The sequence below is a fragment of the Leopardus geoffroyi genome, chromosome B3 (genome assembly GCF_018350155.1).
Source record: "Leopardus geoffroyi isolate Oge1 chromosome B3, O.geoffroyi_Oge1_pat1.0, whole genome shotgun sequence".
In the NCBI taxonomy this organism is placed as follows: Eukaryota; Metazoa; Chordata; class Mammalia; order Carnivora; family Felidae; genus Leopardus; species Leopardus geoffroyi.
In genome coordinates, this window is record NC_059337.1 from 84,560,171 (window position 1) to 84,587,698 (window position 27,528).

At 35.2% G+C, this 27,528-nt stretch overlaps 1 protein-coding gene across 3 annotated transcripts in view; it reads left to right on the forward strand.

Moving 5' to 3' along the window:
- SRP54 (signal recognition particle 54) overlaps positions 1-21,519 on the forward strand; it is a 41,247-nt gene extending 19,728 nt beyond the window's left edge. For all 3 annotated transcript variants that reach the window (XM_045450684.1, XM_045450686.1, XM_045450685.1), the window contains 9 exons: positions 3,745-3,895; positions 4,994-5,142; positions 5,922-6,022; positions 6,518-6,604; positions 9,745-9,818; positions 10,036-10,144; positions 15,780-15,950; positions 18,821-18,916; positions 20,010-21,519. In XM_045450684.1, the coding sequence (XP_045306640.1) occupies positions 3,745-3,895; positions 4,994-5,142; positions 5,922-6,022; positions 6,518-6,604; positions 9,745-9,818; positions 10,036-10,144; positions 15,780-15,950; positions 18,821-18,916; positions 20,010-20,101 (1,030 nt within the window). In that variant the 3' untranslated portion in view covers positions 20,102-21,519. The remainder of the gene's footprint in view (positions 1-3,744; positions 3,896-4,993; positions 5,143-5,921; positions 6,023-6,517; positions 6,605-9,744; positions 9,819-10,035; positions 10,145-15,779; positions 15,951-18,820; positions 18,917-20,009) is intronic.
- The last annotated feature ends 6,009 nt before the right edge of the window (positions 21,520-27,528 follow it).

The window sequence follows — 27,528 nt, forward strand, 5'->3', positions numbered from 1 at the left end:
AGCCTTATAGATCAGAGTGGACATTATTTAGTTCATAATTCTGCCTGTATTTACCATCCTGCCTTGCATGCCTTCTGACTTGCTTCCCTATTCCTGTTGTTTCTTTTAAGACCTATCTGAAGCATTCCTCGATTAAATACACACTGGTGAATTCCATACTGTTTCTTTAGTACATAATTTTAAAAAGTTGTGTTTGATCATCTTAAAATAGCTTATAATTTGTCATTAACTCAGAGATTCTCATCATTGCTGTCCTTCATTTGATACAGTAGTTCAGGTAGGTAGTTTATACATGTTAGAATGATTGATGAAAAAAATCAAATCTAGATTGATTTTAGGACTTTTTGAGAGGATAGCATTTTTTAAACATTATTAATATAAATGGTTTATTATACCCTTAGAAAGAAAGTTTAAAGAAGCTAAACTTTGAAGTAATTAAATGAATGATATCATTTTGTTAGTCACTGCCTTCTACTTTTTGGCTGGCCAGAAATGCGAACGAACTTTCGCTTTCCATTCATTCTTTATTTAAATTTTTTCCTTTCAGTTTTATTTATTTATTTATTTATTTATTTATTTATTTATTTTTATTAATTTTTTTTTTTAACGTTTATTTATTTTTGAGACAGAGAAAGACAGAGCATGAATGGGGGAGGGTCAGAGAGAGAGGGAGACACGGAATCCGAAACAGGCTCCAGGCTCTGAGCAGTCAGCACAGAGCCCGACGCAGGGCTCGAACTCACGGACTGCGAGATCATGACCTGAGCTGAAGTCGGCCACTTAACCGACTGAGCCACCCAGGCGCCCCTCCTTTCAGTTTTTTTATGATAATGTCTTACAGGTAGATTAAAGAATAATGTTAGCAATTTTATCTTTTTAGGATAAGAATGGTTTCTAATATAGATTTAAAAATCAAGGGATAAAAAAATCAAGGAATAGTAAAATTTTATCTTTAGGGTTCAAAATTTGTAAATAATTTAGCTGATAATTACTTGAACTATTGGCCAAAGCCAAACCATTTTCTTTTAAAGTTTATCTTCTTTTTTTTTTTTTTTTTGCGAGGAGGGGAGGGACCGAAAGAGGAAGAGAGAAGGAGAATCCCAAGTAGGCTCCACATGGTCAGCACGTGGGACTCAAACTCACAAACCGTGAGATTTCACCTGAGCTGAAATCAGGGGTCAGACGCTTAAATGGCTGAGCCACCCAGGCGCCCTTACTTATTTATTTTGTGAGAGAGAGGGTGATCGAGCACGTGTGAGCATGAACAGGGGAGGAGGCAGAGAGAGGGAGAGAAAGTGCATGCAGGAGAATCCCAAGCAGGCTCTACATGGTCAGCGCAGAGCCTGATGCAGGGCTTAATCTCACAAACTTTGAGATCATGACCTGAGCCAAAATCAAGAGTTGGATGCTTAACTGACTGAGCCACCCACGGACCCCCAAAGCCAGAGCATTTTTAAACAGTTATCTCAATACCATTTATTAAATAATCTCTCCTTTGCTCATGTAAACTTAAGAAACATCATGTATGTGTGGAGTAAAGTATTAGTGTATCATTGTTTCCTCTGGGAGGACTGAAGGGAGTGAGACTGAGGAAGAATTTGAACTGCATCTCTGCTGTTAAATTTACATATTAGCATTTATTTTAGGGGGTGGTACATGTAGGACTGTTTGTTATATTATCATTTGTTCTGTGTTTAAAAAAAAAAACTATTTCACATAAAACTTTTAAAGAAGTGAAAGCACTAACAGTTTCACTTCCTAGTTACCAGTTTTTAGTGTGTCCACCTGTGCTTTTTTTCTGTCAGTACAAACAACCACACAGAAAGATAATTTTAAATTGAAATGGAGTGTTACAGTGCTTTGTACCTTGATTGTTGTGGTAGTGGTTATATGTAAATTTGTCAAAACTCATCAAAATGGACATTTAAAATAGTGCATCTTCCTGTATATCAGTAGACCACTGTAGAGTTGATTACAAGTGGGATCTTTTTTTTTAATTACAAATGAGATCTTATGACCAGATTGTGATTACTCTTAGGAGGGAGTGTGGTGCTGGTTATTGTTTTTTGATCTGGGTGTGTTTGCTTTGTGAAAATTCACTGAGTTTATAATTTGTGCAGCTTTTCTATATATATATTATACTTCGTTAACACATTTACAAAAAAAATGGGATCTTAATAATTCTGGAATAGATAATATACTATTTAATGTAATTCTTTTTTATGACATTTTTTTTCAACATTCTCTTGCCTAGTCTCACCTGCTTATTTTCCTAGATTAAATTTTAAAATTCCTTATTAAGTTCCCAAAAGAAAAATCTCTCTAAGATTTTGATTGGAAGTACATTGAAACCAATTAATCAACTTAGTGAAGAGTTGACATCTTTACTGTATTTGTATAGTTAGCTTAGAAACCTACTATGTCATTTTTGCTTTAAAAACTTATGTCCTTAAATATAGTAATTTTCTTCATTTAAATCTCACACATATTTTTATCAAATGCCTTCATACCTGATTTTTATTGTTAATTTAGGGGGAAACTTTTTTTAACATATGTCCTTTCATCTGACAGTATTGGTCTGTATAAGAAGTTGCCGCTACTGAAAACAGTGCAAATTAAAATGGGATTTCATTTCTTTTTTTTTTTCTTTAATTTAGATGTTTATTTATTTTTGAGATGGAGAGAGGGAGAGAGAGAGAGAGAGAGGGATAGAGGGAGATGGAGGATCTGAAGCGGGCTTTGTGCTGGCAGCAGAGAGCCCAACGCTGGGCTTGAACTCATGAACTGTGAGATCACAACCTGAGCCAAAGTCAGACATTTAATTGATTGAGCCACCCAGGAGCCCTGGGATTTCATATCTTGATTTTCAAGTTGAAAAGAGTTTTGAGAATTGTGGAAATGTAGTGAAATAGGAATGAAATTAAAATTTTATGGAAGACATTTTCGTCTTAGGAGCCAAAAGCCCACCATCAAATGTAATAACATTCAGGTTATAGGAGTACCAGAAGAAGAGAGAGAAAAGGGGCCAGAAAGTTTATTTGAGGAAGTAATAGCTGAAAACTTCCCTAATCTGGGGGAGGTAACAGACATCCACATCCAAGAGGCACAGAGAACTCCCATCAAAATCAACAAAGAAGAAACAAAAAGCCTAAATTATCATATCATTTGATACAAATTCAAGCTGTAAGAATATGTCATCACAATTTCAAAGAAACAACATTATGAACTCTTCATATTGACTATGTTTTTAATACCAAGAAATTGAAAAAACCTCAGATGACCAACAATAGGGCATTTATTCAAGAAATGATTGCGTAGCCATATGATGGAATGCTATATAGCCTAAAAGTCATGTTTTACAAGAATAACGGTTTTATAAAATGCTTAAGAAAGGGTGTTAAATGGGAAAACGTGTGAAACACTAACTCAGTCATTTATTTAAGAAAATATAAAAAGTATCTGAGGAAAACACATTCAGAGAAGACATGTGGCAGAATCACATAGAATTTTGTGATTGGAAAACTGGATATTGCTTGATGATACTCTAGAAGTGGTTTGCTATTTTTATTTTTTTTTTTGTTTGCCATTTTTAATATTTATTAGATATTGTTATTCTAAATTGCAGTTGTGATCATTATGACTTTTTCAGAATGCATTAAAGGTGTAGAAACAGTTTCCAAATTATTAGTATTCATAAGTTTTGCTCTTGTGGTTGTTGTTAAATCATTTGTCCTTGTTAAATAGCTATACAGAAATGGATCCTGTTATCATTGCCTCTGAAGGAGTGGACAAATTCAAAAATGAAAATTTTGAAATTATTATTGTTGATACAAGTGGCCGCCACAAACAGGAAGACTCTTTGTTTGAAGAAATGCTTCAAGTTGCTAATGCTATAGTAAGTAGCTTTCAATTTAATAACATTGTAAGGACTTTGGTTAACTTAATTGCAAAACCTGACTGAATTTATGATCCATGTAAATTTATAAGTTATTTTTTGCCTGTATGATAGATTCCAAGTAATTTATTTCTATTTTGGGTACGTATATCTGTATGGTAAGGACTTAATTTTCTCTAGGTATGAAATTTTCATAAGTAAGTATCAAAAATTTCCTTTCTTACTTAATTATCTTATTAGTATATATAAGAAAAAAATAAGAAACAAAAGTTTAGAATTAACTTTTAATATCTGTTGAATTTCCTTTCTGTAAATTATTTAAATTGGAACATTTACCTGAGATGGATTTTGAAAGATTTTCAGAATGAAGCACTTAAAAATGTTAATCATCATTTAGTGTCTCTTTAAAATTATGATGGAAATAATCTGGGGAGAAGAGGCGGTTTGTAAATAATCTGTAGCACATATTTTGCCCATGAACCCATGTTTTGCCATTGAAGAGTTGGCAGTAATTCTTTAGTTAATGGTTAATGCTAGTGAGGTTTTCTTTAGGCATGCCATTATTTTGACCTAGTTGAGCAGAGCTTAGGGAAAGAGCCTCACCTCTGTTTTATTAATATTGGTTTTAGTGCATACTCTTATGTTTTTTTCTCTGATTTACTTTTGCTATTCCCTTTGCTTAGAATGTGATTCCTCCAGATCTTTGCATAACTTTTTTCCTCTTTATTCAGGTCACACTTTAGCTAAAATGTTACCACCTCCAGAGAGACCTCCCCTGGCTGCCCCACCTAAAGAAGCCTCCCACATCTCAAAACTCATATTCTCTATCTCATTTTAATTATCGTACATCTTAAAGTTTACTTGCCCATTTATTATCTGTCTCCTCTGACTAGAATGCAAGTCTTATAAGGACTAGGATTTACATATTCATCTCTTTGTCTCAGGACCTAAATGGTGCCTAATACATAGTATTCCCTCAGTAAATATTTACTGATTGAATGAATAATTATTTATAATAAATATTTTTCTATAGCTTCTAATGATGAAATTTGCTTAAGAGCAGGAAAAATATGTATTGTTTTCATTTAAATTTTCTAGCAACCTGATAACATTGTTTATGTGATGGATGCCTCCATTGGGCAGGCTTGTGAAGCCCAGGCAAAGGCTTTTAAAGATAAAGTAGATGTAGCCTCGGTCATAGTGACAAAACTTGATGGGCATGCAAAAGGAGGTGGTGCACTCAGTGCGTAAGTATCATTGATGCTGTTGTCCTAAGTCTTGGGCTTGTGTGTGTGTGTGTGTGTGTGTGTGTGTATATGAGTGTATTTATGGCTTTCTTTTTGATCATTAAAAATATATTCAAGGCGGGGCACAGGGGTGGCTTAGTCGGTTGAGCTTCCAACTTCAGCTCAGGTCATGATCTCACAGTCCGGGAGTTCAAGCCCTGCATCGGGCTCTGTGCTGTCAGTTGAGAGCCTGGAGCTTGCTTCAGATTCTGTCTCCCTCTCTGTCTGCCCCTCCCCCACTCATGCTCTATCAAAAAATGAATAAACGCTAAAAAAATTTTTTTTTAAATATATTCAAGGGGCTCCTGGACGGCTCAGTCAATTAAGCACCCGACTCTTGATTTTGGCTTGGGACATGATCTCGCAGTTCATGGGATTGAGCACCGTGTCAGGCTCTGTGCTGACAGTACAGAGCCTACATGGGATTCTCTCTCTCCTTCTTTCTGCCCCTCCCTGCCTCCAAAGTAAATAAATAAACATTTAAGAAAATAAAATATATTCTAATATATACTCAAATTTAAATAATTAAAAATAAAATAAAAATATATTCCAATAGTGGACTTAATACGGTCTATAAAAGAAGTTTAAATTGAAACAGAATTTTGGAGTCTTTCTGGTATAGTTCCGTTTTAATAGGTGAAAAGAAATTTGAACTGTGTACCTTTGTCTAAATACTCTGTAATCTGCTAGAAATTTGTTTGCCTTTTTGAGATTATTTTATGTTTTCTTTTTCTTTGCAGAGTTGCTGCCACAAAAAGTCCAATTATTTTCATTGGTACAGGGGAACACATAGATGACTTTGAACCTTTCAAAACACAGCCTTTCATCAGCAAGCTTCTTGGTATGTACATTGGTAGGGGATATAGAAAAATCTCCTAAAAATAGCATATATCTTTGGGATGGATTAGGATTTTAATCCTGCCCTCTCATTGACTAGTTCAGGAAAACCATTACCTTCCGTGATTTATCTCCCTCACCTGTAAAAAGTAAGGGTGATGGTTTTCTGCTTCTTGTGGTTAGAGTGGTAGAATGAGCTACTCAATGGAAAATTTTTAGGAAAAGTTTTAGAGCACAATACAAAAATATGTGGTTGTGGTAATAGCAGGGGTAATGGCAGTAAAACTTTTGTACTAGGTAATAGAGTTAGAGAGCATGGAATTTGGAACCCTGGGCTGGAGTCCCTGCTTTGTCACTCTAGGTTCAGTTTTCTCACCTGTAAAGTATGGTAGGAATATCTGACCTGCTATCTCACATGGTTATTATCTATGTGCATGTATTTTGTATAATGTAAAGCAGCATATGCTATTGTTAATTTTTCTTTTTTTGGGTCTTGTAGGTATGGGTGACATTGAAGGACTGATAGATAAAGTCAATGAGTTGAAGTTGGATGACAATGAAGCGCTTATAGAGAAGTTGAAACATGGTATATGAGTAGCAAAAAGCATTTGCTGTCAGATGTCTTCCCATGATTTCTTTTTGATAAAGCTACTGTTAATTTGTTTGAAATGATAAATCTCTTATTAAAGTTACTTCTTCAAATGTTTATTTTCTACATGATTTGTATGCAAATCATTTTAAATCTCAGATATGTGAGCAGTTGTAGAATTGAGTATTTTTATTTTCTTTCTTGTAATCAAATTGCCTTAAAATTAAAATTGAAATGGAGTTTCTTGAAGTAAAACAGGTTAAATATAGGTTAGAACACTCTTCTAAACTGTTTACTTATAAATTAAGTGTGTGTATATATGTGTGTGTGTGTATATTATTTACATTATAAAATATAAGGAAATTTAAAAGAATGAGGTTAATAAACACTTTTTTTGACTCCACATTAAAGACCACTCTTATAGAGAATATATGTTGTGATTAAGAACTCAATCAAGTTCTTAAATCTATCATACCTGAATTTATATCTGGTCTATTTTCAGCTGTATAACTTTTTCAAATTACTTAACCTTAATTTCCTTACCTGTAAAAAGTAGGTAGTACTAAGTATCTTCCTCATGGAGTTGTGAAGATTAAATCAGCTGATATATATAAAATGTCTAACACATCAGAAGCATTCAACATATACTATTATTGACCATTCTGTTTTTCTCAAAATGATCTTACTTTTAGTTTCCATGGTCACATACTATCCTGCCTCTTTCCTCTTTCTCACTCATGTTGTCAGTTACCTATGCCTTTATTCCTGTTTTAAATACTGGTGTTTTTCAGGGATCATGCTAGGTCATCTTCTTTCTCTGGAGCTTCAGACTCCTATCTGTATGCTTATTAGACCATTCTTGGATGTTCTGTAGACACTTCAAATTCAGCATATCTGTATCTTCCCATCATAACTTCCCACCCCCTTGTTACCATCAATGAATGTTAACATCATTTGTCTTATTGCCAGAGTTAGGAACTTGAGTATTGTCATGGACTCTCTTATTTCTTCCTCTCCCTGCCCATTACTTTTCCGGTCAGTCAGCTTGTCCTACTGATTTTACCTCCTGTCTTCATTCCATTCCCTTCTCCAGCTCCAGTAATTATGCAAGTTTACCTCTTGCCCAGATTGTTTATTCTTTTATCAGATCTTCCTGTTTCTTGGATTCTTCCCCTTGGATCTATTTTTTATACTGCAGCCAAAATGATCTTTCAAAAATGCAACTCTGATCCTACTACTGCCTTTCTCAAAATCTTTCAGTGGCTTCCCCTTGCCCTTAGAATGTTTTCACATGAGTGTACCATCAGGCTGGCTGGCTGGCTCAGTTGGAGGACCATGCAACTTGATCTTGGGTTTGTGAGCTTGAGCCCCATGTTGGGTATAGAGATTACTTAAAAATAAAATCCTTAAAAAAAAAATGACTCTACCATCTAGCCCACATCCTCTACATCATTTTTGATGCTGTTCTTCATAGGATTCTGTGTGCCAATCATGCTGAATTTCTCTCAGCTTTTAAATGTACATTGCTATCTGTCTCCTCTGTGCCTTTGTCTATTAGGTATCTTCTTCCTGCCTCCACCCTCCTCTCCCCAGCCATACTGGGCAGCTCCTACTCATACTTAAGTTTCTCCTTCTTTAAAAGGGACATTTTACCTGATCCCTGGACTGAGAACTCTCTGCTTTATGTTTCCATTGCGCCCTCTAATTTTTGTATCATTCATCACAATTATTAGATACCTGTCTTCCCTGCTTGAAGGTGAAGGTAAGTTTCATGGCTGTGTTCTCACCTTTTATGTTTACAGTATCTAGCAGTTTCTGACACTTAGTAGATCTCTAATAAATATTTATTGAATGAATGAATCTGTCCCTCATGGCCTGGCTCTTTTCCCCTGCCTTCCTCTATCTTGAACAGTCCTACCGCTGCTTCCACTACCACACTAAACTGGGTAAAGTGTCCCTACTCAGTCTACTTTTTGACTCTTAGGTCTCTCCTTATGTCTGCATTTTGCTTCTGCTCTTAGCATTCTACTCATTTCTTGGTCACCAAGGGCAAAACTAGTAACCTTTCTTTTTTCCCTTGGTTCCCAATATTTAAGTGTTATCTTTCTTTTGTTTTCAAACTCTTCACTTGGGTTCCATGACAGTGAATTTCCTTTGTTATCATGGCTTCAATTGTCATGTATGTATAATGACCAAATAATATTTCAGCCTTAACTTTTTCTACCACTGTTTAATTCTGCATTTCTAGCTGCCTGCTGTAACATTTCTTTTAAAATATTGTACTGCCACTGAAATTCAGAATGGCTAAAACCAAATACCTCTTCCATTTATATCTTTAGGACATAAATAGAAAATACTCTGGATGTTTTTGTCATTGTTAATTGAAGTTAATTTACATGTAATGAAATGCTTAGATCCTAAGGGTATCATTCCATCAATTTTGACAAACGCATAATAACCCGTATCCGTCAGGAAACAACATTTCCATTATCTAGAAAGTTTGCTTATTCTCCTTGCCAGTAAGTACTTCATAGTATAGGAATCCTAGAGCATTCCTTTTTCCCCCTCCTGGTTCCTTTGACTCAGCATCATATTTTCGACATTCATCCATGTAGTTGCATGTGCCTGTAGCTTGTTCTTTAATTGCTGACTAGTAGTTCATCCACAGTCTCTCCATTTTCTTGTTCACAGATAGCTAAGTTGTTTATAAAATGCCAAATGATATTCTAAAGTGTTTTTGCCACTTTACATTCTCACCAGCAGTATATGAGAATTCTGCTTGCTCCATGTCTTGCCCCATATCTTCTTTAACTTTTGGTGTTGTCCCACTTTTTAATTTTAGTCACCCTAGTGGGTAGAGTTTATCTGCCTCGTTTTCGTGTTTTTTGTTGTTTGTTGTTGTCCATTTTCTCTGATAGAATGTAAACTTCTCTAGGATAGGATCTGTCTGTGCATCTGTGTATTCTGTACTGCATTCATTCTATGATCTTGCCCAGAGTAACTGCTCAGGAATATTTGTTGATTAGATGTTTTGTAAGTGTGCTTCAGGATGAACCCATGACTAAGGAAAAGATTAATTTTATTGAATGGAAGTGTACACCTTCTAATATATCTGAATAATTTATATTATATTTCAGGTCAGTTTACGTTGCGAGACATGTATGAACAATTTCAAAATATCATGAAAATGGGCCCCTTCAGTCAGATCTTGGTTAGTTATCCTAAAAAATTTGTTTATTTTCATCTTCTTTTGTTTTTCATTAAAATTTTAAAGAGTAGATGCATTTACTTTCATGATTTTTGCTATTTGGGTAAAAATGCTTTAAAAACTTAGTGTCAAAATTAAAGCTGAGTACTTAAATGTGAACATTGTGAACAATTTAATCTCAAGCTGTTGTTGATTTTATGTTTAAATATATCTGTTTTAGGGGATGATCCCTGGTTTTGGAACAGATTTTATGAGCAAAGGAAATGAACAGGAGTCAATGGCAAGGCTAAAGAAATTAATGACGATAATGGATAGTATGAATGATCAAGGTAAGATGGCAGATTACTTGATTTAGAGGACAATGTTCTGAATATTTACAAGTGGAGTCACTGTGTTCTTGTGGATAAGATGGGGAAAAATTTAGATTGAAAGATTGTTAGGTAGATTTGTAGCCCTTTGAAAGCTCTTACTCAAAGCGTTGTAATTACTGGATTGACTTTATCAGAGAGAGAAATGTCTAATACAGTTCTCCAAATGAGTTTCATGAAAAGAACACTAGCTCTTCATGATGATGATGGAAATAACTTGAAAGGAGAGTTCTGTAATCAAATAAATTTGGGGGAATTATGGGTTAAAAAAACTATTATTTATTATAAGTCTCCTTAGTGCTCTCATATACTAACATGAATTGGGAATCTGTCAGAAAGATAGTTTAAGCAATGTTTACAAACTTATTTTATACTGAAACTCTCGGGTTTCAGTCTTATTAGAGATACACTGCTCTCCGGGTGCCTGAGTGGCTCAGTTGGTTGAGCATCCGAGTCTCCATTTTGGCTCAGGTCATGATCCCAGGGTCATGGGATTAAGCCCCACCTCGGGCTCTGTGCTGAGCATGGAGCTTGCTTGGGATTCTCTCTCTCTCTCTCTCTCTCTCTCTCTCCCTCTCTGTCTCACATGCGTGTGGGTACTCTCTCTCTCTAAAATAAAAAATTTTTTTTAAAAAAGGGAAGAAAGAAAGACATACACTGTTCTCTGTAATCCTGCATTATACTTCCAGGTCTTTTATGTAATCCTTAGCTTGTTAACATTTATAGTACTATGACCCCTTTATCTTTTTTCCAGTTTTTTAGCACCCTTTCTGATGCAGCCCAGAAGATATGCCGAACAGTTTTTAGGTCTAACTCTACCACTTGACCTCTGACTTCATTTACAAAGAAATACAGGCTTTTGGCCTTGAACTTCCTCAACCATTGGCTAACTTACCAATACGATTGTGGCAGCCACAAACCACTCTTCAAGCTTTTTCAAGGACCTTAGGTCTCCTTCAGTACAATTCTTTCCTGGATCTCTAGTCTCTTCATATCTTTTGACTTTTCTTTCCCATCAGCATATAAACATTAAGTTTTTTGAGCTATACTTCTCTCTCATGCTTTTTTATTCTTTTTCTCTTTCCAGTCAAACTTCTTCAAAGAACGGCTTGTATTTTTCTCAAACTAGTGAAATCTGACTTCTGTCCCTACCACTGCTTGGAAATAGATACTAAGATTTCCAATAACCTGCTGGGCTGCTCCAGTGGATCCTTTTCAGTCTTTTTCTTGACCTTTACAACATTGACTGTTGTTAATCACCTTTTTTTCTTGGCTTCTGTTATACCATCTCCCCACTTTCACCCTACTTTTCTTGTTAGCTCAGTTACTTTCCTAGCCTGTCCCTTAAATGAATACATACTACAAGTTGTGTCCTCTGCCAATGCTTCTTCTCATTCTGCTCATTTTCTTTGAATAATTCATCCACATCTGTGCTTCCTCTACTGCTTCACTGATTGTTTTTTGTATTCTCTACGTAGCTCTTTCCTGGGCTCTAGGCTTTCATAGTAACCCAGATAAGACTGTATCTTTCTCATCTCTGAATCTTTAACACCGTGAAAAGTTTTGTATGTAGAATTAACAATTGCAGCCATAATTGGAGTATTTACTCTGTCCTGCTACTGTCCTGAGCACCTTACATAGATTAACCCATCTAATTATCACAGTCACTCTCAAGAGACAGTTCTGGGGTTAAAATCCATTATTATGTAACTTTTGTAGATTAGGAAACTGAGATACAGGAAAGTTGAGTAATTTGTCCAAGGAGTAGAGAGATTCTACAGAGTAGAGAGACTGGGCTTCAAACTCAGGCATTTTGGCTCAAGAGTCTACACTCTGGACCACTTCCTTTCTAGATGCTCACTAAATGGTGGACAGACATCTTTATTTACATAATTGAAAGTTTTCTGAGGCACAGATCCAAAATGTAGTTTTTTCTCCCTTGGTGAGTGACGCTTCATCTATCTAATAGATACCTATTTACTCAGTCACCTAAGCTAGAAACTGGGGTCAACCTAGATTTGTGTCCTTGCTGATTTTCTATCTAGTTGTTCAACTGATGACAGAGGTAAAGGTATTGAAGTGCCTAACTTTTTCCTTTTAGTTGTGTCAGTTTTCTGTCAGGTAAGCTCTTTTGTTGGGTACAATACATATTTAGGATTGTTGGGTCTTCTTGGTGAATTGACCTTTTTATCATAATGTCTGTAATGTCCTCCTTTGTCCCTTGTCTATTTTGTCTGATTTTTAAAATTTTTTTTCACATTTATTTATTTATTTTGAGAGAGGGAGAGACAGTACCAGCAGGGGAGGGGCAGAGAGAATCCCACGCAGGCTCCGTGCTGTCAGCAGAGAGCCCAATGAGGGGCACAATGTCAGGAACCATGAGATAATGACCTGAGCTGAAGTCAACAGTTGAATGCTTAACTGACTGAGCCACCCAGGCACCCCTGAATAGTTTTCTTAATGGTTGCTTTAGGTATTATAGTATGCCTACATATTTAACTTAAAATAGTCTACTTCTATCAGTATTTTACCACTTTTAGGGGAATAGATAGGAACCTTAACATTATCTTAGATTTAGTGAGTTCCATTTCCTTAATATTTCTCATATCTTCCCTCTTCTCTTTGTCTCTAAATCCCCTACATTAGTTCATACACTCATCATTTCTCTCTCTCTCTTTTTTTTTTACACCCATCATTTCTTACCTAGATTGCTATCATAGGTTCCTAACATTTCCCTTTCTCTTTTTCATCCCTCTTTTCAGTTTGTATTCTTCATTGCCACAAGAATGGTCTTTCTAAACATAGAAAGTTCTGGGGTCAAACTCCTTCAGTGGCTCTTTAATGTTGTCATAATGAATTTGAAACTCTTAAACCTGGCTTACAAGTTCTTTATAATCTTGTCCTTATCTACTTTTGGAACTTTTTAAATCTCAGCTCTTACCCAAGCTTGGTTTCCTCTACAAAAAACTATTTTTATTCTAGAAATCCATGTTCTGCTTCCTAGAATGTCCCTTGCTTTCTCTTCTTTACTTAACCTCATACTTGTCCTTTAGGACAAGAGTTACCTTGTTACTCAGTTAAAGAGAAACCATCAGCATGGAGCCTTTCCTGACTTTCTTCTTTAAATTATGTCCCCTTTTGCTATTTGCTTAAATCTGTCATGTTGCTTACCATGATACGCTGTTATTAGCGTGTCTTTTTCTTCACTACACTTGAGGTCTTAGAATGCATATTTCCTAAATATTTTATAGTGAAGATGGGGCTTAAAAGCTGCATTTATGAAATGGATTTAGGTTTTAATGACTGTAAGTTTATTATGAGACAATTTGCTCTTTATTTATATCTCATTGGTAATCAAATTTCACCTGGATTTCAGTTCACTTCTGGATGATATGCTTAGAGGGCATAGACAAATTAGAAGATATATTTAGGAAATGTTATTTGTAACCTAGAGGAAATTCACAAGAATTTGAAATAGTCTCTCAAATTCTCAAATATTTGAGAATATTTGAAAGCCTTATTCTTTATGCCTGGCAAGGAGACATGTATGCAAATAGGAAGAAGTGCCATAGGAACATACTTCATTTTAATATGTGAAAAGATTTTCCATAATTATAGGTATAATAGGATGGTATAGATTACTATATTTTATTATGTATTTATTTTTAAAGTTTATTTATTTTGAGAGAGTGCTCACGTGTGCATGCACGTGTGCACGAGTGTGGAAGGGGCAGAGACAGAAGGAGAGAGAGAATCTGAAGCAGACTCCATGCTGACGTGGGGTTTGATCTCACAAACCATGAGATCGTGACCTGAGCCAAAATCAAGAGTCGGACACTTAACCAACTGAGCCACCCAGGTGCCCTGGAAATATTTTCCATAATTATAGGTACATTAGAATGGCATAGAATACTGTATTTCAGATACTGGGTCACCTCTCCTGGGGATATTAAGATGGAGGCTAGGTGACCATTTATTGGGGAATGTTGTAGAGAGAATGAAGACATAATAGAAATTTTGACTAAAGTCCATCCTGTTCCTGAGATTGTATGCAGCTAAAGCCAGAAGAAATACACATCATACTCATAGAGTTATAAAAATGCTGAAGGGGTGGGGCGCCTGGTTGGCTCAGTCAGTTAAGCGCCTGACTTCAGCTCAGGTCATGATCTCACAGTTCGTGAGTTTGAGCCCAGCATCAGCCTCCCCACTGACAGTGCAGAGCCTGCTTGGGATTCTCTCTCTCCCCCCCTCTTTCTGCCCCTCTCCCACATGTGTTTTCTGTCTCTCTAAAATAAATAAACTTAAAAATTAAAAAAAAAAAATGGGGCCCCTGGGTGGCTCAGTCGTTTAAGTGTCTGACTTCGGCTCAGGTAGTGATTTCACAGCTTGTGAGTTCGAGCCCCATGTAAGGCTCTGTGTTGACAGCTCAGAGCTTAAAGCCCGCTTCAGATTCTGTCTCCCTCTCTCTCTGCCCCTCACCCATTTGCACTCTGTCTCTCCCTCTCTCTCAAAAATAAACATTAAAAAATTTTTTTAATTAAAAAAATTATTCTTAAAAAAATAAAAATAAATTAAAAACTAAAAATGCTGGAGGGAATTAACTCATTATGTTATAGAAAGGATTAAAATACTAATAATAATTACTTGATTATAAAAAATATAGGGGCGCCTGGGTGGCTCAGTCGGTTAAGCCGCCGAGACTTCGGCTCAGGTCATGATCTCACAGTCTGTGGGTTCGTGCCCCGCATCAGGCTCTGTCCTGACAGCTCAGAGCCTGGAGCCTGCTTCGAAGTCTGTGTCTCCCTCTCTCTCTGCCCCTCCCCTGCTCATGCTGTCTCTCTGTTGCAAAAAAAAAAAAAAAAAAAAAAAAAATATATATATATATATATATATATATATATATATATATATGTATATATATAACCATTATTTTGTTGATGATAGGTAGAGCCTACCTACTTCCACTTGCTTAAGTGCCTAAATTTGTGATTTAAGTGTTACTAGTTATTTAGAAATGAGCAGTTTTCTTTTTTGAAAGACACCTTATGCTTCTAATATATGCTCTGAGGAGCAGGTGGATATGAGATATGGAAAAAGTGGACATGGGTTTCAAAGGTTTTCAGAATGTTCTATTTTACTTAAACTGTGGGGTGAGTACATGTTTATTTGTTTTAAAGTTTATTGACTTATTTTGGGAGAGAGCACATGTGAGCAGGTGGACGGGCAAAGAGAGAGAAGAGAGAAAATCCCAAGCAAGCACCTCCTGTGGGTTCAGAGCCTGATGCGGGGCTCCATCCTGTGAAGGAACCATGGGATCATGACCTGAGCCAAAATCAAGTCAGATGCTTAACCGACTAAGCTAGGAGCCCCTGTTTTATTGTTTTCATAGCTTATGAATATTATAAATGTTCTTTTGAATATATTCCATGTTTAATTTTTAAAAATCAGATGCAAACATGGCAGATGATAATAACATTTGTTAAATTTGGTGGTGACTTCATCATTTTGTTTTCGTGTGTGTGAGGTATTTGTACGTAACTGTTTTGATAATGAAGTTAATTGTATGTAAGTGATAGTAATTAATCCTCGTCTACAGAACTTGACAGTACTGATGGTGCCAAGGTTTTTAGTAAACAACCAGGAAGAATCCAAAGAGTGGCAAGAGGATCAGGTGTGTCGACTAGAGATGTTCAAGAACTTTTGACACAATATACCAAATTTGCACAGATGGTAAAAAAGATGGGAGGTATCAAAGGACTTTTCAAAGGTAAGAAAAGTAACAAACTCCTCTTTTGTTAGTATTGAAAGTAAAGAAAGAAGGTGAGAAATTAAAAGCCAGGAGTGCTACCAGGATTGGCAAACATTGCTGAATTTCATGTTATATTCAAGTACTTCTTGAATGTGATCTGTGATTTATCTGTTTGCACATTCAAAGTAATAAATACTAATGTTTAAAAAAAAAACAAATTTAATGACTTTATTTTTATGATGTAATATATATTAAAGACAATTTAGAGCATATAAGAAAGAATAAGAAAAAAATCTTAAAGCACCCATTACCTTTTCTCTCCAGAGAATCCTATGGGTTTTATTGCAAATAACATTTGGTAAATGAGTGCTTTCTTCTGATACGTCATGACTATTTTTCTCTATTGTCAAATATTCTTCAAAATATAACTTTGAAGCACTGAATACTCTCCCAGGTATGCTTGTATCTTCGTTTAGTGCAATGGTTATTTATGTTGATCCATTTGCTCCTATATCAGTATCAGTTCCTGCATCAGTTCCTGTGCAGTCTTCCATGAGGCCAGGGATTTTGTCTATTTTGATCAGATACATAGTAGATGCTGAACGAATTTTGTAATTATTATTTCCAATTGGTGGTTAAATGTTTTCTCACTATGTGTTTTTTAAATTACCACTCAAGTTTAACATCTCTTCATACATTTTTTGGTTTGAATTTCTTTTGTGAATCACCTCTTAGGTTCCTTGTTTATTTGTCTCATTTTCCCCCCTATTGCTTTGTAGTAACTCTTTAAAATGCTTCGTTTGTGTCTGCAAATATTTTGCCCAGTTTTCATTTGCCTTTTACTTTTATTTTTTTTAGTGAAAGGAAGCTTTCATTTTTTTTTTTTCAATGTTTTTATTTATTTTTGGGACAGAGAGAGACAGAGCATGAATGGGGGAGGGGCAGAGAGAGAGGGAGACACAGAATCAGAAACAGGCTCCAGGCTCTGAGCCATCAGCCCAGAGCCTGACGCGGGGCTCGAACTCACGGACCGCGAGATCGTGACCTGGCTGAAGTCGGACGCTTAACCGACTGCGCCACCCAGGCGCCCAAGGAAGCTTTCATTTTTAATGTAGCCAAGCCTATTTATCATTTTCTTTGATTTCCTTTATACTCATAAAAGTCTTCTCCATGTTGGTACCACAATAGCCACCTATACTTTCTATTTTGGTTTTAGTTTTTAACTCTTTATCCCATCTGAAATTTATTTTGCTGTGTACTGTATAAAGCAAAAAGATGTTTACTTTTCCAGAGTTAATCAACTGTCCTAATCCTCTCTTAAAATTTGTTCTAATTTTTTTTCTATATTTTCTATATTAAATTTTTTTTCTATGTTTCTATATTGTTCTATATTATATACAGAAGTTTTTACTGCCTTTTGTCCTAGACACTTATTTTCCATGCTTGTTATATTCTATTTTGTTTTTTGTGGCAGGGAGAAAAGTTAGACTAACATGTTTAAAATTGTAATTCCTAACATCACATGCTGTTTCAGATAGTGATTATTAAACACATTATGTCAGTTTAACATCTTTCCCAAATAACGCTGACTATTCTTTTTTTTTTTTTTTTTCAACGTTTATTTATTTTTGGGACAGAGAGAGACAGAGCATGAACGGGGGAGGGTCAGAGAGAGAGGGAGACACAGAATCGGAAACAGGCTCCAGGCTCTGAGCCATCAACCCAGAGCCTGACGCGGGGCTCGAACTCACGGACCGCGAGATCGTGACCTGGCTGAAGTCGGACGCTTAACTGACTGCGCCACCCAGGCGCCCCTATGCTGACTATTCTTGATAGAACTGCAGATCTAAGCACTGATTACTCAGTAAAGGCACAATCAAGATGAAATGAGCAGTGGATGTGGCACACATTCTAGTCATACCAAGCTTTTGATATTCTTTTAGAAGTTTTAAGTCCTCGGAAACAAATACATATGATAGTTTACCAACAGACACAGAATTCATGTTTTACACAGATTTATTAATCATGAAAAATTTTTCACGGATTTTACCATGTTTTATAAAAACATTTTTCATTCATATATCTTAATTCATATAATTTATTCAGATTAGTCAGCTTTGATGCTCATTTTCATAAATACTTTTGAGAAGCACCAGAGTTATGTTCCTTTGAAATAATTTTGCTTGAAGCAGCTCTGCTTACTCATTATTGTTACATCGATGATCTCTTTTGCTTCCTGTCTCTTAAGACCACAGCAGCTATTCTCTTAAAGGATGCTCTTTCCTGTTTTGCCTCAGAGTGCATCTCTTTTATTGGCTTCCTTTTTTCCTGTGGAGTTTCAACCAAGTGTGTGGAAATTCATTGGTAAATGGAGTTGCATTATTTGTCTTTCTCTTGTCTGAAGCTTTTCATTATTTTTAATAGCTTCTTAGATATATGCAAATCTTCATGCTTTCTCCGAGTCATTATTTCATATTCATTTACCAGCAATCCAGGCTCATTCCTGATTAACTCTTATCTATAAAGTCAGTTTTTTGTTTAGCATTCTCCCATATGACTATTAAACAATTGTTGTTATAGCTTACTGTTAATAACCATTGGATACAGTTTTAACAAAAATAGCCCTTAAAAAGTCCCTTGAATGTCCCTTAATATAGAATTTTAATATAGAATTTTGTTCTTTCTCAAAAATATGTATGTAATTGAGATAAAGATTAGAAGGGAATATGTATAAATAGAAATAATGTGTTTAGGGTAATAACCTAATACCTAAGGTTATGGGTGATTGTTTAAAAATTTTACTCAATTCATAAAATTTTCTTTGATACCCTGATTATATTACATTCTTACATTCTACATTGACTCAAAACCTTTTTATTTTTTTTCAGGTGGTGACATGTCTAAGAATGTGAGTCAGTCACAGATGGCAAAATTGAATCAACAAATGGCCAAAATGATGGATCCAAGAGTTCTGCATCACATGGGTAAATATAAAATTGTTGCCAGTTTATAACATACAGTTTTAATTTATAAAGGTTGAGTTTTAATAAGCCTTCTGTTGTGATACTATGAAAATCTGTTCAAAGATGTATGGTTTAGGGAAATGGCCATCTGAATTCTAAGTTGAATGGTTGTAATAGTAGTGCTATATAACAGAGGTTTTATTTACTCTTCTGCCATCGGTGTGATTTTTTTTTTTTTAACCTTTATTTATTTTTGAGAGGGGGACAGAGTGTGAGCAGGGGAGGAGCTGAGGGGAGGGAGACACAGAATCAGAAGCAGGCTCCAGGCCCCGAGCTGTTAGCACAGAGCCCGACGCGGGGCTCAAACTCACAAACCGTGAGATCATGACCTGAGCCGAAGTCAGACGCTTAACTGACTGAGCCACCCAGGCGCCCCATTGGTGTGATTTTTGAGCAAGATACTTAGTCATCTTCTGTTAATGTTTGAAGACCTTTTGCCCTAGTTTGGAATCTGGGTATTTTCAATGAGGAGACTTTGAAATTATATAAGGATTCTGAAACCCAGTTATACTTTTGCCATGTGACCTATGAAAAGTTCCTTAAACTTTCTGAAACTCACTTTCCTCTTTTGTAAAATCACAGATAATAGCTCATCAGGACATTGTGAGCTAATATATATGAAAGCATTTAGTACAGTTCTGGGCATACAGATGTTCAATAAATGGTAAATTCTTTTCTTCCTGTAAGTCCTATGAAACAACTCCTCTACTCCCCTGAATTGGTCATGATTTACAAGAGTCTTTTGGACTTCCCAGAAAAAAATTTTTTGTTTAGTTTTATTGACTTCCTATTGTGTACCAGGTATTGTTCTAAGATCCTTTCATATATTACCTCATTTATTACTTATAACTTGATGAGATATGTTATTCATTCTGTTTTACAGATAAGGATATTGGTGATAATACAAAATTTTAATTGGTTTGTTCTTTAAGGCTGATGACCAAATTGCAGTCAGATCCCAGTAAATTTTTAGAAGTTAAAGTACTTCTTAGGCAAAAGTAATGTTTCAAGTTCTGCATAATAATTATCTGAATTTACTCTACTTTCACTCTAGGTGGTATGGCAGGACTTCAGTCAATGATGAGGCAGTTTCAACAGGGTGCTGCTGGCAATATGAAAGGCATGATGGGATTCAATAATATGTAAAGAAGATGCCTTAATATAAACTGACTCAGTTGATTACATTATTTGCTGAGACCTCAGAGTTTCCCTCCTTTTTGCAAACAGGAAAAAAAAAAGTATTTTTCTTGCCTGTCTTGCTCTTTTTCTTCTTCTCATCTTTTTTCCCCCTCCTTTTCTTCTTCCTTCCTTCTTTCCTCCTTCCCTTTGATATAAGGGAGGAATATATAGTTTTTGTGGAAATCATTCTATTTTTGCTTTAGATTTTCTTCTGTTAGTGTTCACCACCTTAATACTTCTTAAGTTAAACAAATCATGATGTAAAATTTAGTACTTAAAAGTTTTTAATTGTCTCAAAGGCCAAGCATTACATTTGTAAACAGTCCTGGTCAGTAGTTACATGATGTCTCAATAAAAGTGCTGTAAAATAAACTTCAAACTCGTTATAAATTAAGGGGTTGTTAACTTTCTTATGATTTAAATTTATCAATGTATCACATTAAAAGGCAGACAGAAAAACCAATTGCTATGTCACTTAAAACTAGTCCTACATGTATACCTTTAATTGGAGATATCATAGAATAATTTAACCATTAGTATTAGGGATTTTTGTTTAACTTAGAATAATTACGGTAATTTTGCCATACAAATCTTAGGCCTGCCATTTAAATTGAAATTGTGAATTTGGTTAGTTTACAATATAATGTTTTGTATATAGCTTCCATTTTCTTATCTCATATTTTTGAAGACTTAATGACAATATTTGGTTTTTTTTGAAAAGCCAATTTTGTTTCTTACACACCAAAAAAATCTGTTTGATGAAACTGATGTACTTTGTTAATAGTTAATGTATAGACCTCCTAATGGGAAAATAATTGCATATATTAGGCTGTTAATACATATTAAAAATAATGAGACCATGACAAGGTTGATCTGGTTGTTGGTTACTTTGGATTGCTGCATAGTACATTTAGAAAAGTGGCTTTTAAATAAGTTATGAAATTAAAAATACTAGAATAATTATTATACTTATTCATTGTTGATCATGAAGACTAGATATGGTATAGTTGTGTATTTTGAGCTATAGTGAATTGATCTTCAGCACAGGATTGATTTGTAGTAGTAGGAGAGGATATTTTTATAGTATTAATTTTTTATGACTCAAGCGTTTCAAAAAGATCTTATAAGCCAAAGTATCTTTTAAAAATAATTACAAAAAGAGTACAACAGATTTTCTTGTTTACTTGGGCACAGATTTTTATATACCACTAAATTATTTTTACCAGCTAAAAATTAGCATACTCCTATAAAACACTGTATACCCTATATAAATGATGTATCTTGTACTCTGCAGAAATGTCATAAGGTCCAGCTATAGAAATTTGACAATGAGAAAATGCTGTTTTCCAAATTAGTTTCTAATTAAACTGATGCATACCACCTTTTCTGGGCAAGCATTTTTGTGATTTCTGTCCTCGGGGTACCACTTTTCACTTTGACCAAAAAAGGAAATGAGACACTTGGCCAAACTTTATGACTAAGGTATTGCTTTTAAGTTTTTTTTGCGTCTGGTGCAAATTATATTTTTCAGAAGCAAAAATAACAGTGGCAAAGGACAGCAGAACACCTAATTCAGCTTCCATTTCCTCTTTGGTAAGACGAGGGAACTGGAGATGCTCTCTAAACTTCTGATTTCATTAATTCCTCAATCTGACATCTTTAGTTGCAAAAGCTAGCCTTCCATTCTCAGTTTTTGTCCAAGTGCAAACAACGTAAGTTTGACAGCATAAATAATTTGACCAAATTTCCTTTTATTTTTCACTATTGTTAAAATTGGTTCCTAAGCTTTTTGGTACCTGTTATATTCCCAACTTAGACCCCTATGTAGATCTACTATTGTATAACATTGGGTTCTTCCTGAAGTTTATTATAATATGTACAAAAATAAAACTAGGTGTAGTTCCTAAGCTTACAATGCTTATGTAATTATAAAACAAAAACTCGGAAATTAATTTCAACAAACTATAATACCAACAAAGGGCAAATTAGTGGGCAATTTCATGTGATGGATGTCAGTATTTTTCTGGAAGTATCGTATTTGCTGGCATATAAGATACAAGGTAAGTATATACAATGCATTGCAATTTTATGGAGTAATTTATTGGAAAAAATTTAAGTACCTTTCATATGTAGTAAAAATGATTTCAAATTGTCTTATATAAATCATTATTTTGTTCAGATAAATACAGTACATTATAATGAGAAGAGTTCCTAGGTCTGACATGCAGTAATATACTATCTTGAGTATAGTGTCACATAGCTAAAAAGAAATGTAATATTGTCAATAAATACTGATCTACAGAGGTAACAAAAGCAGGAAATTTACTAGAACTAAAGTCTCATTATGCATATTCATATAGGTAGAACATATAATATTAATACCTTATTTCAGTGAATGTAGAGGGTTTAAAAAGTAAGCCACAATATAAAAATAAAATTGAATTTCTTTTATAGATAGCTTTAGTACATACAAATATTTCAGTAAAAAATGGAAAAAGCATTTAAATGCAAAGGAATTTAGCTTGATGCTTGTGTATGTGGTAAAAAGCAAGTATTTTACAGTTTGTATGAGAGAGTGACCAAGGAATTTGAATAAGTTCTAATAAAAACTAGATCTGTGAGAACCATGGCTAAATAATAACAAAATGTATGTAACTTTTGATCTTCCTTAAAACCCAGAAATAATTTTAATAAAGCCAAATAAGTTATATCCAAAACTAGAAATCCATCATCACACCTCATATTTAGATAATTTTGTTCATTGCTTGTATTTACCAGATTCGAAACGGAGTGGTCATCTTCAAAATTTTGCTCTAAAATCCAATTACCATACTCTCAATGTTAAGCCATTGCATTAAAGTTGAGCCTAACATCTTCTTTGCTTTCGAGTTATGAGTTACAGGAATGATGAATTTATATCTCCTATGTTGGGGGCTTAATTTAAATTTAACTTCTAGAGAGTTGAGTAGTCTAAGAGTTATCTTTGTTAAATAGTTGTTGATGTGGTGTGAAATTTTGCTATGATAGTTTTTTTCCCATACTTTGCAATTAGAGGGGAGTAACTTTGTGTTCAGTGTCAAGTAGTTGCTAACCCAAGAATCTAGGCCCTGTCTCTACTGACCTGGTATCTCTGATATGGGTATACTGAGTACGAGGTAATTTCCAGATACTTTTAAAGTGAAAATATACCTTGTGATCTGGTGATTATGGCGTATTTCCTTTGATAATATGCATGTGGTGCCACTCAAGTTCTTTTGAGTTTGGCATGCCTATGCTACTATCTGCAATTTTCTCATTACTTTTCTTCTCTCCATCTGAAATTATCATTTGAAAAGCATATATCTTTTAGCTTCATTTGGCTTACAGGGTTCTCTCAGCCTAAAACAATGCGTTTCCTGGTATCAGTTGAATCTAAATGGAAAAACAGTCAAGTAATTACACAGCAGTACCTACCTGTAACAAGGATAATTCAGATGAACCTGATCCTTAGACAATCTCCTACCTCCTCTGACACTGGGGCATAAAGGCTTTACCTTCTCATGGGAAGCAGAAGGGAGTGATACCCTGTGACTATGGTATATTTTTAAGCAACACATGGCTAAAGTTTTGTGAGCTTCTTTACAGAGATAGGTCTCCTGTCTGCATCAGTGAGGACAACATGCAGTTTCTGCCTACCTGCATAGTTTATGAACCATGCTTGCTTGCTTTTTATGATTTTATAATTGAATGAGAGAAATTTGTTCCTCAGTGACCCAAAAGAGGTAAGAGTTGTTATTGGATATGTTCACGGGTCCGTAATTTCTGACTTTGGGAAATCACTTAAGGGGGTCAGAATATCATTTCTGGTAGAAGGGTGCAAGAAATATCTGCTGGTTTCTTCACACTCAAAATATAGGAAGTGTGAAAACCTTCAGTTGATGTGTGTCTCTTGATTTTCTGCAGTTTCCTTCTTACTGTGTTAAGAGAAACAGTGGATAATCTTGCCCTGAGATAAATGGCATCTTTGTTTCCCCAGTTTTCTTGAAAAATAATGGACATAGGTCACTGTATAAGTTTAAGGTTACAGCATGATAGCTTGATTTACACATATTATGAAATGATTACCAAAATAGGTTCAGCTAACATCCATCTTCTCATGTAGGTACAATAAAAAAGAAGGAGAAAAAATTTCTCTTTGTGATGAGAATTCAGGATTTATTCTTAAGTTTTCTATATATCGTATATCAGTGTTAGCTATAGTCATCATGTACGTTACATGGAAAGATCCTTAATTGTGGCAGTCCCTATTTTTATTTATTTATTTATTTATTTATTTTTATATTTATTTTGAAAGAGAGCTGGGAAGGGGAAGGGAGAGGAGAGAGAGAGAGAGGGAGGAAGAGGGGGAGAGAGAAAGAAAGAATCCTAAGTAGGTTCCACATTGCCAACACGGAGGCTGATGTGGGGCTCCATTTCATCAACTATGATACCATGACCTGAGCCAAAATCTAGAGTCAGACGCTTAAGTGACTGGGCCACCCAGGTGCCCCAGTGCAATCCTTATTACAGCTTTATACTTGTTTTTTTGATTATTGCCAGAAGACTCCTAGTGCTCTACGGACTTCAGATTAATATGTACAGTTTTCAACATTGAGATTACTGTGTTTAGGCAGAGTATACAAAGAACCTAATATTTTATGACTAATGCCATATAAAAGATTCTGCTAGTTGAATATCAGTAGTCTATTCTTGAGACAAAAAAAATCTGACCAAATTGCAATGAGAAGAAATGTGCTCACATGGCATCAGATAAAACCTGCTCACTTGGTATTTTCATTTGTTTCTTAAATATAGGGCTTGCAAATGGCTGTATCTTAGAATAGACTTCAAAAATATACACACTTTGATAATTTGCCTCCACATCTTTTCATCTATCACATTCACGTTTGATGTAGGGATTTTCTGCCCCTAATAGCCCATTTTCTGACATTTTCTTTCCCAGAGGAGCAGAGTAGCTAAGAGTATAGGCTTCAGAAGCAAACTGCCTGACTTTGAATCCTTGCTTGGCTGCTTACCTGCTGTGTCCATGAGCAAGTTTCTTTCTTCATTCCACCCCCTGCTTTTTTTTTAAAGTAAGAGCATGGGCAAGAGGGTCAGAGAGTGAGAGACAGACAATCTTAAGCAGGCTCCACGTTCAGCACGGAGCCCATCATGTGGATAGATCCCACATCCCTGGGATCGATGACCTGAGCTGAAATCAAGAGTCAGATGCTCAACTGACTGAGCTACCTAGGAGCCCCATGAGTAAGTTTCTTACTCTCTCTAAGCTTTTGTCTCCTCATCGGTAGAATGTTGGTAACTCTAGTAGTACCTCACAGCTGTTAGAAGTGAGGAAGAGTTCATACAAGGAAAGTCCTTAGCGCAGTATCTGGGCTCCATAAGTGAAGCCACTACTATGATTTAAAATTTTTTTTATGCTTAAAATCAACCTAAAGTGCATTTTTCGTTTTACCACCTTATTTTTTCTTATGTGTCATTGATAGTGATCCCTTATTTGAGGGATGGGATAACTTAAAAACATTTTCTATTAAAATATGTATGTAGCTATGATAAAACCATAAGAAAATCTTGTTTTATTTGATGGACATTCCTGGTTATCAAGTTTTAGCTTTGTTTTCCTAGCTTTTCAGAGAAATAGGTAGATCCAACTACCTATAGATCTATAAACACCATTTTTAGATCTATAAGCACCATTAAGTGATAAATTTAGGCCACAATTATGTTTTCAAGTAGATATATTAATATCTGGATGTGTTTTTTTTTTTTTTTTTGTCATAGTGATATAATACAACTTACACTACCAAGGTAAATGAAGGAAAGATTTGACATATTGCTTTTTTTGCCCACTTTTAGTTGACCTATGACAGTCTGGAATAATGACAAAAATGTTAATGCCCAAAATAAAACCATTAGAATTTCTATGCTTTTGTTGCTATCAGTCCTTCATTTGTAATAGACTGCCCTTCAAATGCTAATTTGTGTTAAAAAAGTAACTCTTAGGAAATGCTTCCAGTTCATATTGGGATATGACTTGCATTTTGAATTTTCAGTTAACTAAGAAATACACTTGTAAACTATGAACACAAGTCCTGCTTCAGCAGTGAAAATTGTAATTTGATGTTTAATTACCAATTTGCAAAATAAAATCATGCATTTATAAACATTCCACAAAATTTTTAAATAATATCGTTGATGTCGTTAAGAGGAAAGGGATTTTGAATATAAGTAATGCAGAACTGTTCTTGTTTATGAAAGCCAAATCATAAGGTCTTTAACAATTGGCTCTTTTTCTTTTCAGTTTATTGCAGAGATTGTTTTTGCTGTTTTGGACTGTCTCAACCCTTGCTAATGACACTAGGCAGCCTCAGATCATATTACTAAAACCTGTTTACCTTAGCAACAAGCTAACTTGATTTTATTACCAGAAAATGGATTATGAATTCCCAATTATTAAAATGTTGGTTTTCAAATAATCAACTTTTGTCTTTAAGGTTTTTGGTTTTTTAGGTTATAGTTACATGCAGGATAGAAGTGTACAAAAATATTAAGCAGAGAGTAAGGAAAAACAATTTTTGTACAAGAGAGAAGGTAATATTTAAGATTACAGGGGTGTGGACCTTGTTGGGGTCAGGTAGAATTACAGATACACTACGCCATAACTTTGGAGAGTATTTCTGGATTTTGACTGGCATAAAAATGGAATTTAAAGTATCATATAACGCTCCCTGTGGCCCAAATAATGTATTTTATTTTTGACCTCTACAATTCACAAAACCTTGTGTGAAAACTTTCATACTAAAACTACAATAAAAATAATTTTAGCTGGAAATGCTCCAACTAGTTTAAGTAATACTGTAATCGGTGCAATCATGACTTTAATTTGGTTGAGCATTGGGAAAAATGGGAAAAAATCCCCTTATACATGCACACACGCTCCTAAAACATAAAACATGCCTTGTATTTGTCAAAATGGAACCTTGCGGCTGCCCTTTGCCCTCCTTCAGATATCACTTAACTTTTTCTCTAGTTATACTTAAGTATTTCAGAGAAGTGTAAACAAAATTAACCTTTCAGGTTCTTATTTTACGGGTATTTTGGCTAGACTGTCATCCATGTTAGGAATGGAATATGCAGCATGAGCCGTACATCTTAAAATCTATTTGACAAACCTTGAAGCATACTACAAGGCTGTTTGGTTTTACAAGTGCAGGAACCAAGATCTGGGAGGGTGACTGCCCAAAACGCAGCTGCTGCACGGCTGCCCCGGGATCCCCAAGGCCAAGCTCCAGGTGCAGGTACGAGGCATGACGTCACCGGTGGTGCCAGGCGGCGGCTCCGAGAGCTGCGGACGTGGG